At 45.5% G+C, this 15,628-nt stretch overlaps 1 protein-coding gene across 1 annotated transcript in view; it reads right to left on the bottom strand.

Moving 5' to 3' along the window:
* Positions 1 to 15,628, bottom strand: part of EHD4 (EH domain containing 4) — a 55,506-nt gene that overhangs the window by 11,791 nt on the left and 28,087 nt on the right. The window contains exon 4 of the mRNA XM_074997056.1: positions 2,564 to 2,976. Coding sequence (XP_074853157.1) covers positions 2,564 to 2,976 — 413 coding nt within the window. The remainder of the gene's footprint in view (positions 1 to 2,563; positions 2,977 to 15,628) is intronic.

Below are 15,628 nucleotides of genomic sequence, written 5' to 3' on the forward strand. Positions count from 1 at the left end.
CCCTGTATTATTTTCAGGGATCGGATGGAATCATGGGTGGGTGGACACTCAGTGGATGGCCAGTTGAGAACACAGCCTGTGCACAGGAGCCTTATAGCACTTTGGAAAGCCAAAGACCCTCCAGTCAGCAACACTTTTTTTCAAAAGCTCTAGTTTTTTTTTTTTTAAATTGGACTGCATAAAACTTGTGTGTTACTTAATATTTAATTCAAACTTTGGATAAACACTTGGGAGAAAAACAGTTTATGCTAAGATTCAGACAGTACACTTTGACCCAGAAAGGTCCCGCTCTATTTCTTTGACCCTACAACTAAAAACAGAAACAAAAAACTTGATATTCCTGAGTTCTAAGCGTAAAAATAACAGAAAGTAACTCTCCATCCTTTCTATATACCCTGTAGAGACTCAAAAATGACATATGATTTTTGTTCCTTTTTGAGGCCACTTTTGGTATCGCTGCTTTAGGTGGAAGATTTACGTGTGTGTCTACTAATGGAATTTTTTTAAAATAGCCAATTTGTGGTCCATATGACAGAGATATAGAAATGGGTCTAAAAGCAAACTATAAACCAAACATGCATCTATTGAGCATCCCTTCTTGTTTTCAGTTAGCTTGCAATCAAAGGAAAAAGGCATTGATAGGCTTGCATGGAATCCCTTCACACCAAAATAGAGACATAGGTGGCACTCTCTATAGAGCAGTGGTTAAACTTTCGGCATCATGCCCCCTTTTGATTTTTTGAGAAACACTCCTGCCCTCCCGCCTCTTCTTTACTATCATCTAATCCCCCTTTTAACAAAAAATTCAACGCATAATTTAAAACAAACACAAAAACTTGATATAAAATGTTATTTAAAATTAAAAATAAGCACAAATAGTTTTTCTTGGCTCCTTGAAGGTGCCTGGTGCAGCCCCAGCTGGCCAGCTACCTGAGCCCCATGCCAGCCGCCAGAACTGATTGCAGCAGCCACCTGCCATCCCAAGATCTGCACTGCCAGAGTCCCACACCACCAACCCACCCACCAGCCACCTGGGCTAGCTGCCTGTCTGCCTGCCAGCTGCTGAGCCCCATGCTAATGGGATCAGCGGCCTGCCTGCCTACCACCCAAGCCCCATGCTGTCAGGGCCAGCTGCTCGCCTGCCATCCGTAGCCAAGCAAGCCCCATGCTGCCAGGACCAGCCATCTGCCTGCCAGCCCAAGCTGTATGAGCCCCGCGCTGCTGGGGCCAGCTGCCTACGTGCCAGCCTGAACCACCCAAGCCCCGCGCTGCCAGGGCCAGCTGCCAGCCCGAGCTGCCTGAACCCTCGATGCTGGGGCCAGCAGCCCAAGCACTACGAGTTCCACAAGCCGGCTGGCTGTCCGAGCCCCGCAAGCCACCTACCCAAACCCCTCCCATCTCACAAGCCATGCACCACCAGCCCCTCATTCTTACCCCACCGCCAGTAGCCCTGCTCCAAAATCCAGCAGATCATTATCTGGCACCCCCAGTTCTCTGGGAGTGGCAGATAATACAGCTTCTACTGTATTCTGTTTGGAATTTTAATACTATACTATAAAGGAAGTCTACTAAGGAAGAGAAGGAAATATTTACAGGAAGCCATTGAGAACATGGCAATTGAAGTGTCTCCAGGTTGGGCCTAGACAGGAAAGGCCAGCAGAAGCTAGTGTCATTAAGTAGGGATTTTAAAGATTAGTGGAAGTAATAAACAGAAAGCTTTTAAAATTATAAACAAAATCTGATGAGAATTCCAAAAGCTTTACAAATAATTGGTAGTTAGATAATTAGAGGCCTACTAAAATTTTTAGTACACATTTTCAAAAGGCAATCTTAAAAAAAAAAGTCAAAAAACACTGCCAACCCTAGATATAGGAATACAAATCAGGAAGTTACTAAGGGAAGCAGTTTTCTGATTAGCACACACAAATACTGTTTTCCACAGGTTAAAATGGAAGACAATGTTGGTAGGCCATTGTCAGTTTAGGGACTTCCACAGCATGGAGATGTGTATCTCACCATTTTGACTAACAGCCATTGACAAACCAAAACAAAAATTTTGAACGTTTATACCCTTTTCATAACATCCCATGACAACAAGTTGCATTGTGTGAAGAATTACTTCCTTTCGTTTATTTTAAACCTGCTGCCTATGGATTATGGGATGGGGTAAATAAGGCTTCTTATTCACATTCGCCACACCATTTGTGATTTATAGAGCTCTATCGGATCACTCAGTCATCTTAGTAGCATAATGTCTTCCTTTCTAGAAAGGAGAGGTATCCTAACAGATTTCAAACTTCCTTCAAAAAGCGAAAAAAAAGAGTTGCATCCTAAAACACAGTACTTTTCCTTGTATGTGCACTGGTCCACTGATTGGCTCACCACATTACTGTCTACCTCCAACAAACATTTCCTTTAACTTTGTTAACTGAATCCATTTTTCAGGAAATACCTGATTTCAGGGTGGGGAGGGAAAGATGTGAAAGAATAGAGTAAGAATGAGCAAAACAAATGTAGAAGAGATTGGTCATTGAAAATAATGTGAGTTCTATTCCTACCTTACCTTTGCAAGTCTTGCTCTCTTAATGAGGTCATTGAGTTTCCTCACAGCTGCCTTCTGTGGAAGGCTCTGAATGTCTCGGAAGAGGTCCTGGGCTTCCACCTCAAAGAGCCTTCGGTTCTCTGTATTTTGGAGAGGCTGGGACCAAAAAGAACCAATGTAGACTCGCAACACCTCTGGAGTGTTAATCACCTTTCCCAGGGACCACATGAGTGCACCATAGACCCTCATCAACTGCTGTGTGTCGACCTGGTCAGCTTTGTTCAGTACCACTCTAATCTTGTCATCCTGGCCGCGGAATGATTTAATAGCCTCAGAGAACTCATCAGAAATATCCAGCTTATGGGCATCGAAGAGGAGGATGATGCGGTCAACCCTCTCAGCAAACCATTGGAGCACCTGGCAGAAGTCATAGCCTGAAGAAACAGAATACACCACTGGAGGTCACTCAATTGATAACTCTTTATTAAGGATTGTTTAAAGGATTGACTTGTAACCCAGCAGTACAGCGTGAGAAGATTTGACTTCTAAACTCAATTCTGAACCCTCATCTCAGTACCTAACTGGATAGAAGGCTGGATACACTCTTGGAATGAAGGATTACACTGTTACGCTCCATGGTCATTAAGGAGTCCAAGTAACAAGAATTTTACCCACTCCAATAATAGTTTTAAGGACAGGTAGGATACAATGAATATAAATGAGTGGCGAGACCCAGACCAAAAGAATATGTAAAGCAAAAATGATTTAAAGTCTCCTTGCACAGTATACAGTTCTTGCTGGCAACAATCCAACTCACTGTCATATGACAAACAGTACTTCAGGAACTCCTGCAGGACAGACGCACCCAGTCTACAAAAGGAATTTTTGACAAGGCACTGGATTTGGTCTGACTGACTCACCTTACTGAAATAAGGAGTCAGTGAACTAGTAGCCAGTTTTTTATCCCTCTCCAGCCCCTGAAATGAAAAATTACTCTTAGGACATGTCATAATGCAAGGATAGTGGAGAGGAAACCTGAACAGAACCCAGAATTCAGGATCCACCTCACCATTAAATAACTCTAAATTTTATGCCTTTAGACATTTCATGGTATTGAATGCTTCTTTCACATTTACTTATAATTACAGTCAAACAAACAAACAAACAAACAAACAAACATTAAAATATCCCTTCTGCATAGATTAGCAAGAGATCCTTATCTTTGTACTCTGTGTCATTATCTACTGTTTTCTACTTTAATTTCTTATCTCTGTGAAGCACACAGCACACAGGCGGGAGAGGCTACCCATTCTAAAATAATCTAATTCTTCCTGAGATAACGCCTGCTTTGTCAGGAAAATTCACATCTATGTCATAGCTGAAGCTGAAGGGTATCTGTGAAAAGTTTCAGCACATAATCACAAGAAAAATAAGTTCACAATTATTAGTAGCTATGCCTCAAAAGATGTCTGCAGTGAGCAGTCAACCCCAATGCCCTCCCATAGGAAACTGGCTAGAGCCAGTGTCTAGGAACTCAAACATGTACAGTAAACTCCTGAGCAGCTGAGTTGCACATGTCTCAGGTTAACGCAACTGCTGCCCCTGACAGGAGTGGGGAACCTTCTCCTGACAGGGGTGGCAGCCTGACTCTTGTCACTCTGACAGTAGCAGTTTCTCCGTCCCAGAAGTGGTGGGGAGCTGACAGGACCTGGGAAACTAACCACCACAGTGATGTGCTAGTCAGCTTCCCGGGTCCCACCAATACAGGGGAGCCAGGCTGCTGTCTGGTTCCCAGCTCCCCACCACTCAAGGGTAACTCCCCAAGTACTCAAAAATTCACCTTACTTGGGGTTGCCAAGAATGCAACCTCTGTTTTAGTGGGGGGTCTACTGTACATTAAAACCTTTAAGTGCCACATTCTGCCAAAAAGCACACAGCATTTGCATCAGTTGGCAGAGGCTGACCTTAAGTCTTTTATTCAAACCATGCAGTCCTTAAATTTCACAAGCTCATAGCATATGAAACCAAAAAGTAGAAGGTCTTAGTACTCAAAATCTTCCCAATTTTTGCTCTCAAGTTTAACTCCATTAGAAATTCAGCATGTTCATGCCAAAAATCAGATGGCAAGACTACAGTAAGATACCTTTACCGAGCTCAAAGCAGATTCAGGCCAGTTTAATTAACCAGGCTTTTTTTTAAAAATAAAGTGGTACACTCATTAAGCAGATTGCTTCATAAGGAATATAAAATTCAATCCTCTGCAGGTTATTCTGGGTTTTTTTTTCTCTTATGTTTCTTCTTATGAGCAGTTCAGAAGGAGCAGAACAAAAGTCAGTGGGGGAAAAAAGGGAAAATGAACAACATAAATCCAGAAGACAATACTTGTTGCCCCAAGGAGTAACATTTAATCCAAAAGGATGTGCTTTTGTATCAGTGCTCTTCATAAAAATCACAGAAATAATAAGAGAAAAACGAACACACTAAAGGACAAATCAGGATGAGGAAGCAGAATGCCAAACTACCCCAAAATATGATTTTTTAATCGTCCAACCAATCTGAAACATGTAGCAGCTTGGTTTTGATTTTTTATTAATTTGGAAGCAGAACATTACTACATTGTGTATATCAGTCCAAACAATGACGCAAACTAGTGAATGAAAAATAACCATTTTTAATAAAATTTAGGTTTTGCAATTGACAAAGCCAACCAATCCCTGAGGGTTGGTTGATAAATTTCCATCAAAGCTCTTTTGCAAAAGAAAACTGAGTACTTAACAAAATGAACGTTGGTATAAAAATATTTTCTTCTCCCAGAAAACATCAACTTTGAGTTTTAGGTCAAAAACAATTTGCCTTTCATTTTTTCAGTGAAAACACCTTTCATTTCCTGTGGAAAATAAACCCATTTTTTGACCAGCTTGAGCAATTATACAAATGTTGTACAGACATACTAGAAATAACCAGCTACGGTTAAACATTTCAGTCAAATATTTCTAGCACTTTTTATTTCTCTGTTTCTCCAGGGCCAAGTTAACTACACTGGCTTACTGCAATTGTTCTAGTATGCCCACAAACAGAACTTGCTCCAGCCGCTGCCACAACGTGCAGGTGTAGCACACATCCCATAATTCAAGGCAAAGTTTCTTGAAGTGTCTGCATAGCAAGGCACCATGAGATGAAGTGTATTTTACATCATATGTACATGTAGGGTACATTTACTAAATGGCATCTTACTCAAACTCACCTGTCAGGGATCAGCTACCTTCCAGCTATGGATTAAAAAATGATAAAAGCCAGGAAGTGAGTAGAGAACTATCAGGAAAACCCTGGTCAAAGAATGTGGCAGAGCTGCAGGAAATGGTGTGGCCATTGTCTATGTATGGTCCAAGTACTGGTGATACGTTAAAGTCAGTAATAGTCCTACTTACAACAGCTTCATTAATCAATAAAGTTGTAGCACTTTACTCTTTAGGTGGTTGTTGGTAGCATTAGCTGCTATTTTCTTAATACACACGGCGGCTTTGAGCAAGCTCCTGGCTGCATGGGGGAGGAGAGGCAGGGCTGAGTTCCCACCTCGCGAGCCCATGAAAATCAGCTTACACGCCACTCTTAACATATGTGCCGGAGGGAGGGGGAGCTGCTGACCCCTGATTTAGACCATGCATCCCCTGTTCTACTCATAGGTTTGTCAATTAATTCACCATTATCCTGTACTATCAAACCTAGATACTTGAACTTCTGTACTGGTAGTAGCTGGCCCCCTAGATTACAGTCGTTTTGTCACCCTATGAGGTATCTGTGCCTTTACTTGCCCACAGGAACACAATATCATGAGGAAAAAAAATGTGCTGTGGTGCCACTCAATGTTTTTTGTAACTGCAATGAACACAACAAAGGGTTTAGTGGTTGATGTGCTCAGATTCTTACTACAGATTCTTCAGTTTCTCCACATAGCATTCTAATTGGGATATCTAGGACCCTATCAAATTCATGAGCCATTTTGGTCAATTTCACAATCATAGCATTTTAAAAATTGTAAATTTCATTATTTCAGCTATTTAAATCTGGATTTTCAGCTTGTTGTACTTGTAGGAGACCTGACTCAAAAAGTTGTTGCCGGGGTGCAGGGGGGGAGGCCGAGGGAGGGGAGAGAAATGCTGTTGCAATGGAGGATTGCAATATGGCTATCCTTACTTCTGTAGCACTACTAGTGGTTGTGCTATCTTCAGACTAGGGTAGCTGGAGAGCTGTGGCTGCTGGCTAAGAGCCCAAATCTGAAGACAGACCCACTGCCAGCAGTCGCACAGAAGTAAGGATGGCACAGGAAGTTATTGGCCCACTTTGTACTGCTGCAGGTGGGGTGCTGACTGAAGAGCGGGATGCTCAGCTAACAGCTGATGCTTTCCAGCCACACACCTCAGAAGGCAGCACAGAAGTAAGGGTGGTAATACTGTGAACCCCCTAGTAACCTTGTGACCACCCTGCAACAACATGTTGGGTCTGGACTCCCAGTTTGGAAAACGCTGGTCTCTCCTGAGAAATCTGCGTAGCATACAGTAAAAGCACACAAAAAGACCAGATTTTATGGGAAGAGACTAGATTTCATGGCCAGGAATTTGGCAGGGCCTTAGTACAGGTTGAACTTACAGCAAATCTGTTTATTTTTGCCCCTGAAAAACCAGATCCAGAAGCCTAGGTATTTGTTAGAGCTGTAATTATTTCAAGGTGGAAAAGCCAATTTTCTGCCTCTGTCCTCTGCGCACACTTTCTAAAACCCTTGGTGCCTCAAGTATCCATCTGAATTCCAGTGAAACTACGGCTTTGCATACATTTCTACGTTTAAGTGCAGTTGTAGCTGTGCTTTAACATAGCAGTGTAGCCACACCACCCATTCTTAGAGTATTACCAGTGCTCTAGGTAAACCACTGCCACAAGGTGGGTCACTAACAGCGTTGGAAGCTTGGTGTGTGTGTGCGTGTGAAGACTGCACTCCCCTAAGTGGCAAGTTATAGAGCAGTAAAATGGCAGTGGAGACAAGCTCTAACATGCACAATTGTCAAACAGCATGGATTGACCTCTGAGTGCTACAGCAGCAAAAAAGCCACCACACTGTAAGGAACTGCCGGAAATACAAGACAGACACAGGGTACACTCGATGGGAGGGGGGTGCACTGCTCTCTTATCCCACCACCAAAATTTTAATTGCTAATTGGGATGCCTCACTCAGTCCCTCCCTGTCCCTTCCCCTGCAGACACTAGTACTATTCTTTTACAGCATGTTAGGAACAAACACTATCAGGCAGCCAAATTATTTTTATACTGCATCTGCTCTCCCATTTAATGTTAATGTAAGCAAATAACAGTTGAGAGTAATCCAGGAAGAGCTGCTAAATGTATTTTGTCATAACTGAAATGGAAAACTTCTCCAATGCACCACTTCCTTCCTTCCCTCCCTTCCACTTGTTTTCTTTTCAGATCCTGTTGGCAACAAACATGTTTGAAATAGCTCAGCAAACATCACACATTGTGTTACCACAGAACCTTGTGACTATGGCAAGAGGCCCACTGCATACACATTCTTCCTCCTCCTCCTCCCCAACAGCATCATATGGCTGTGTATTTACATATACTGCTTGAAACCTCCTGGCAAGCTTAATGAGGCTACACAGCATAAAGTATAGGGAATATATGCTTGTTTATGATGGCAAGACAATGTTATATTCAAATAAAGACAGCTTTGAAAAGTGACCAGAACCGAACCTTGAAGAGGAATTTAAACTTTTGCCCTTTTTCAAAACATGTCAATTGCTCTTTCTTGAGTAATTGGTTGAACTGGTGATGGTTTAACTATTTTAATAAAATATATAGGTAGGTAGCCATGCTAAGAGGCAAGCACTTGGGTGAGTTTATTAAGATATAAGAAAGCTTAATAGTTTCTGTTTAAAATTACAATTTCTATATACTATTTAAATCAATCAATCAGGAGATTAATTTTACTTATTCCCAGTAAATTAGTAATACCTGTCAAACCTTTCATGCAATTACGTTTGCAGATGTAAATTGATAGTTAATAGTTAAACCATTCAACAACTGCTTTGTAGAAAAAGAATAAAACCTTTAACTCTACGCTCAGAAAGCAAAGAATGGATTTCCTTCCCATCATGGTTCATGTACACACACAATATTTTGCCAGGGTGGCTGGTTGCTGCTCTCTGACTTGTCAGAAAATGACCAAAGTTTTCTTTCAGAAATGTCATTGATTCAAATCAGGTGACTGCCAATATGACTGTCAATAATTGCGGTAGTGATATCCCGTGCACAGTGGATAGGAGGGGTCAGATTAGTCATCAGACTGTACTAAATTTCACTTATCCTGGACCAGTGCAATACTTCCCCATCTAATTAATTTACTTATGGGGGGGAAAAATACAGTTGCACAAGAGGAAAAGCTTTAAAAACGAAAAGTAGGAAGAAGCTAAATGTTTAAACAAAAAGTTGCTGAAATCTGAAATTTTGAAATGCAATAGAACCCCAATCAGCCAGCAACCCCTGCAGCAGCTGGCCTTGTTGTCCACCAGCATCCCACTATCCAACATTTCTGGTTACCTGACCATCTGCCAGTCTCGTTTATGTTGGATAATCAAGGCTGGACTGTAATGAGAAAAGTAACTCTTCCAAAGAAACAGCACTATGGGTGAGGAGATTTCCTGTCACACAAACAAAATATTAGCTACTAAATACAAGTCAGCCAGAAACAAAAAGAAATGACAGTTCCTACAGAAGACAAACTGGTATCTAATTTTAATTAGCAACACTTGATAAGATAAAATACCAGTATTATATTATCTCAGGTTTGGGCTGAAGTAACAAAAAAAAAACCCATGGTTGATTAGGTACTAGGGCAGTGAATTACTGGCTATATAAAAAATTGCTTCATTTGGCCTTAGCTAAGGTCCAGTAAGTAGCAATGACACCACTCATATGTAAGTGATATAAAAAAGTAAACTCAGAGCATTCATTGCTAATACCTGTCTGATCAATTTGGAGCTGCCCTACACAAGTGTAAGCACCTGCGGGCATTCTGAGCAAATGCTTATAAATGTTTTGTTAAATTTCAATTTGGTAAATTGCTTCTTGTTTAGGCTTCTTTGGCCTGTTTGGAGCAATTGTAGAAATACCATTCAGTCTTTGGATTTCATAGAAAAAATTATAGTTAAATTAGGGTCATGATAATACCCTACATATATACTCCTAACCACCAAGAATGAACAAGGTATTGCAGAGAAGAGTAAGGGACAATTCCCATCTTTGAAGGAGTACAGAGGTGAATTTACTGCCCATGGAAACCAGCTATTTGTAAAGGGTTCATTTGTGTTCCCTTCTCTTACCAGTGTTGCTGGTTTACCTGATTGCAATGGACTCAGGCCTACTGAAAGAGTGGAGGTGGTGGAAAGCGGCCTAATACTCTGGTTGCCAGCACTGCTACTTCTAGAGCTCTGGGCCACATATGAAATGCTGCGGCAGTGCACTCTGCTGCTCCAAGCAGCTATTGAGGGGGGAGAGGAGAGGCCCAGCACTGTGACCTGAGCAGTGCTAAAGGCTGACTGCCATAGGCCCCACCCCTGCAAGGACACAGAGCCAGGCGCCTCTTCCACCTTGCCTGGGGGCCTACAATGGCTGTCAGTCCTGTGGCATGGACTAGTAGGAAAGGAGCTGCTGATTCCTGTCTCTCTCCTAGCACCACAGATGAAGAATCAGCTACTCTGATAGCAGCCCCCTCCAGTATGGCCTTCTGCTGCCAGCTGATATTTACAAGAGAATGTGGATTCCTGTCCTAATAGCAATTTCTTTCCATTGCTGCTGGTCTTTGGATACTGAGGGTGCACAGTGCTGCCCCTTTCCACTCCAGATTGTCTGAAGGATCCACTGCTCTTTCTCTTCTGTAGAGCTTAGCAGCTTTACTGCCTCCTGCTGCGTACAAAGAAAAGGTATGTCTACAAAGCAGCGGAAATCCAGAGCTCAGACAAACTCTTTGAAATATAGTTGAATGGAAACCAAACTGACTATAGCTCAAGACTTACGCTCTTCTGAGTACACACATCCGACTAAAGCAAGGCTCATACACAGGGCCTCAGAACCCTCCATGGGTGGAAGGTCTGAGACTGACTCAAGCCAGGATCCGACTGAGAGTCCAATGACAGTATTCCACAGTCTCACACCCACTGTGCTTCTAGGAATTGTGGTTAGCTTTGGGCCTATACAGAATTATGAAATTGTAGGACTGGACAGGACCTCAACAGGTCATCTTGTCCAGTCCCCGGCAATCTGGGTGGGACTAAGAAATTAAATAATAATGCATAATGTAGTGCAAATGTTGGAGCTCCAGGGTAAGACCCTAGGATTTAAGATGTTCCAACTGTGGGTCACAAGAAATGCAAACTCTCAAGCCCTTGGTTAACAATCCCAGGGTTTGCTAACTCATATTCTGCTAATTCTGTGCTTCCTGTTCCAGTGATATCAGCATGTACAGGGCTTGTTTCTGCTAGTGGAAAGGATAACTCCTTGTGGTTTTAAAATACAACATTTAAAAAAAAAACCCAGGATTGAACATACAGTCTCTGTCAAGAACCCTAATTCCTGCACAATTCACATACCAAATAAACTTTCACTAACTACTAGAAAAAAAACAAGTTGGCAGGCATGTCCTGGGAAAAGAAAGGTTACTCACCATAGTAATGGTGGTTCTCCGAGATGTGTCCCCGTGGGTGCTCCACATTAGGTGTCGGGCTCGCCCGGCGCCGCAGATCGGATCTTCCAAGCAGCTTCTGCCGGACCGCGCATGTGTCGGTGCGCGCCGCTCCCTTGCGCGCTCCTGGCCACATGCGCGATCCGGTCCCCGCCAGTTCCTTGACCAACCGCCTCGGATGCTCCTGCAAAACACTAAACAGAGATCTGGAGCGGGGAGGATGGGCGGGTAGTGGAGCACCCACAGGGACACATCTCAAAGAACCACCGTTACTACGGTGAGTAACCTTTCTTTCTTCTTCGAGTGTCCCCGTGGGTGCTCCACATTAGGTGACTACCCAGCAGTAACCCAAGATAGGAGGTGGGTAATTGGATTATGTGCAGCTTGTCCCCGAGAGGACCGCTGTCGAGAGACGGGTATCCTCTTGCAATACCCTGTGAAGGGCGTAATGTTTGGCGAAGGTGTCATGGGATGACCAGGGAGCCGCTCTGCAAATGTCTTTTAGCGCAACGCCCTTGAAAAAGGCTGTTGATGCCGCCACCGCCCTAGTGGAATGAGCCCTAGGAGTGGCCAGTAAAGGAGTCTTTTTGAGTTCGTAGCACATTTTTATGCAAGATACGATGTGCTTTGAAATTCTCTGCGAAGACACACATTCTCCTTTTGATTTGGGAGCGATAGAGACTAGGAGTCTATCCGTTTTCCGGAAGGACTTGGTCCTGTCTATATAGAAAGCAAGCGCGCTCCTCACGTCCAGGAGGTGTAGGCGCGCCTCTTTGTTAGAGTTATGAGGCTTTGGATAAAATGAGGGTAAAACAATAGGTTCGTCAATATGAAACTCAGAAGAAACTTTAGGAACAAAGGCTGGATGCAGCCGTATGGTTACCTCCTCCTGGGAAAAAACAGCGCAGGGTGGCGTTGCCATAACTGCCGCAAGCTCGCTCACCCTGCGAGCTGACGTGATTGCGAAAAGAAAGGTCGTCTTTATCGTAAGGAGGCGGAGGGAAACCGTGGCCAAAGGCTCGAACGGTGGTCCCGTTTTCGCATTAAGCACCAGGTCCAAGTTCCACGAAGGTGGAAGCGGTTTCCGAGGGGGGTATAGGTTTACCAACCCTTTGAGGAACCTGGTAACCATGAGATGGGCGAACACCATGTGCCCTTCCTCTTCGTGTCTGAACGCCGAAATGGCGGCAAGGTGGACCTTTAACGAGGACAGAGAGAGTCCTTCTCTCGAGGTCCAGTAAATACTCTAATATCACAGGTATAGGCACCGAAAGGGGGGCTAGCTGTTTGGTAGAACACCATGCCGTGAAGCGAGTCCATTTCTGCTTGTAGGTCTTCCTGGTGGAAGTCCTCCTGCTACTTACTAGGACTTGCTGCACTTCCTCCGTACATGTGCTCTCTAGGGAGCTGAGCCATGGATTAACCACGCTTGGAGTCGCAGGCCTTGGGGGTGCGGATGCACTATGGACCCCTGGGCTTGCGTGAGCAGATCCGGCGCCACCGGAAGGGGCATCGGTGGCTGGTCTGACATGCGCAGGAGTAGGGGGAACCATTGCTGTCGATCCCACGTTGGGACTATCAGGATCATTCAGGCTCCTTCCCTCCTGGCTTTCTGCAACACTTTGTGGATAAGCACTGTGGGAGGGAAAGCGTAAAGCAGGGGGCCCCTCCACGAGATCGCAAATGCGTCCCCCAGGGACCCCCCGTCCCAGTCCTACCCTGGAGCAGAATCGTGGGCACTTCTTGTTGTGTTGAGTAGGAAACAGGTCTATCTGGGGAAAAACCCCATGCGTGAAAAATTGGTCGCAGCAGATCAGGATGGATCTGCCACTCGTGCATGAGTGCGAAACACCCGCTCAGCTGGTCTGCCTTCACATTGTGAGCGCCTGGTAAGTACGAGGCTTTCAAGGTTATATTGTTGGCGATGCACCAGTTCCACAACCGGACTGCTTCCGCACATAAGGCACGGGACCGAGCTCCTCCTTGCTGATTTATATAAAACATGGTGGAGGTATTGTCTGTACTGATCCCGACTACTTTGCCTTGTATATGGTCTCGAAAGTGTCTGCAGGCGTTGAACACTGCTCCGAGCTCCAGTATATTTATGTGCAGTGACTGCTCCGTGGAGGACCACAGCCCTTGCATCACCTCTTCGCCTATGTGTGCTCCCCACCCTATGAGGGAGGCATCTGTAATAAGAAAAACCGATGTGTGTGGTTGGTGGAAGGGTACCCCTGTTGGCAAGTTCTTGGGGTTTACCCACCATTGCAGGGATTTGCGCACCTCTGTTGTGGGCGACGCCACCCTGTGAACGGTGTGTGCTGCTGGTTTGTATACACTCGCCAGCCAGTGCTGCATGCTGCGCATGTGTAACCTGGCGTTCTGTACTACGAACGTCGCCGCTGCAATATGGCCCAGCAGCTGTAAGCACGTCAGAACCGGCACCGTAGGGCTGAAGGTGATGACTTGCACGAGGGAGCCGATGGCCTGAAAGCAAGTTTCTGGTAGATACACTCTCGCTGTAATAGAATTTATGCGTGCCCCTATGAACTCTATGTCCTGTGTGGGGTCTATTTGTGATTTTGTCAGATTGACAACCAGGCCGAGTGAAGAGAACGTGCCTGCTGTGACGCGTATCATGCGCAGAACCTCCCCTTTCGAGGCCCCTTTGAGCAGGCAGTCGTCCAGATACGGGAATATAAATACCCCCTGTCTGTGCAGGTAGGCTGACACCACTGCCAAGGTCTTGGTGAAGACTCTGGGGGCCGAGGAGAGGCCAAACGGTAGGACCTTGTATTGGAAGTGTTCGGTGCCTACCATGAACCGGAGGAATCGCCGGTGAGCCGGATGGATGGTTATGTGGAAGTACGCGTCTTGTAAATCGAGGGCTGCGAACCAGTCTCCATCGTCCAGAGCTGTAAGGATGGAGGCGATCGTGGTCATCCGAAAACGTTGCTTGCGCAGGTACCTGTTGAGGCCGTGAAGGTCTAAGATGGGCCTCCAGCCTCCTGTCTTTTTCTCCGTGAGGAAATACCTGGAGTAGAACCCTTTCCCGTGCAGTTGCTCCGGCACTCTTTCCACCGCCCCTATGAGCATGAGATGGTCCACCTCCTGCCTGAGCCTCGCTACCTGGGAGGCCTCCGGGAGGTGGGGCTTGGGTGGAGGTCGTGACGGTGGGAGCGACTGGAAGGGGATGGCGTACCCCGTGGCTATGATCTCCAGCACCCATTTGTCTGTGGTGATCCTTTGCCACTGGTCGTAGAATGGTCGGAGGCGATGGTGGAACAGCTGCTTCGGATGACCTCGTGCGATGGTAGTGATGGCGCAGCCCTGGATCTGTATGTCAAACTTGTGGCCTTTGGCCCCGCCCCGAGGACGCACGGCTCTGTTGTGAGCGTCGCCTGGGAGTTCTGTACTGCTGGTGCTGTTGATGTCGCCCTTGCTCGTAACCCCTGTGATACTGGGGGCGCTGTTGCTGGTACTGGTACCGCCTTTGCTGAGGGTAGTACCTTTTCTTTGTGTATGGAGGGGTGTAAATCCCCAGGGTCCTGATTGTGGCCCTTGAATCTTTACTGGAATGAAGGACCGAGTCAGTTGATTCAGCAAACAGCTTCTGCGAGTCGAAGGGAAGGTCAACTATCTTCGCCTGCAGATCCCTCGGTATGCCCGAGGTCTGGAGCCAGGACTCCCTGCGCATCACCACTGCGGTTGCTGTGGAACGTGCTGCCGTGTCCGCAACGTCCAAAGCAATCTGAACTCCCATCCTCGCAGCCGTGTAGCCTTCTTGCACTATGGCCTTGAGGACCGGCTTTTTGTCCTCTGGAAGCGAGTCCATGAGGGAAGTTAACCTGGAATAGTTGTCAAAATTATGGTTCGCTAAGTGCGCTGCGTAATTTGCCATTTGCAACATTAAAGTGGAGGAGGAGTAGACCTTTCTGCCGAACAGCTCTAGCTTCTTGGCATCTTTGTCCGTTCCCCCTGTTTTAAATTGAGATGTTTTTGATCTTTGTTGCGAGGACTCCACCACCAGGGAGTTTGGCTGTGGGTGGCTAAACAGAAACTCCACGCCCTTCGCTGGCACGAAGTATTTCTTATCCGCTCTCTTTCGGACAGGCGGAATAGTTGCAGGGGTCTGCCATATCGTAGTGGCGGACTCTAAGATCGCTTCATCAAGCGGTATTGCTACTCTGGAAGAGGCCGGAGGTCTCAGATTTTTGAGGAGCTTATGGTGTTTCTCTTGCACCTCTGCTGTCTGGATGCCTTGCGTGAAGGCCACCCTCTTAAACAGCTCCTGAAACTGTTTGAGATCGTCTGTAGGATGGACGTCACCCAGGGCCGTA

This window comes from Carettochelys insculpta, chromosome 6 (genome assembly GCF_033958435.1).
Source record: "Carettochelys insculpta isolate YL-2023 chromosome 6, ASM3395843v1, whole genome shotgun sequence".
Taxonomy (NCBI): domain Eukaryota; kingdom Metazoa; phylum Chordata; order Testudines; family Carettochelyidae; genus Carettochelys; species Carettochelys insculpta.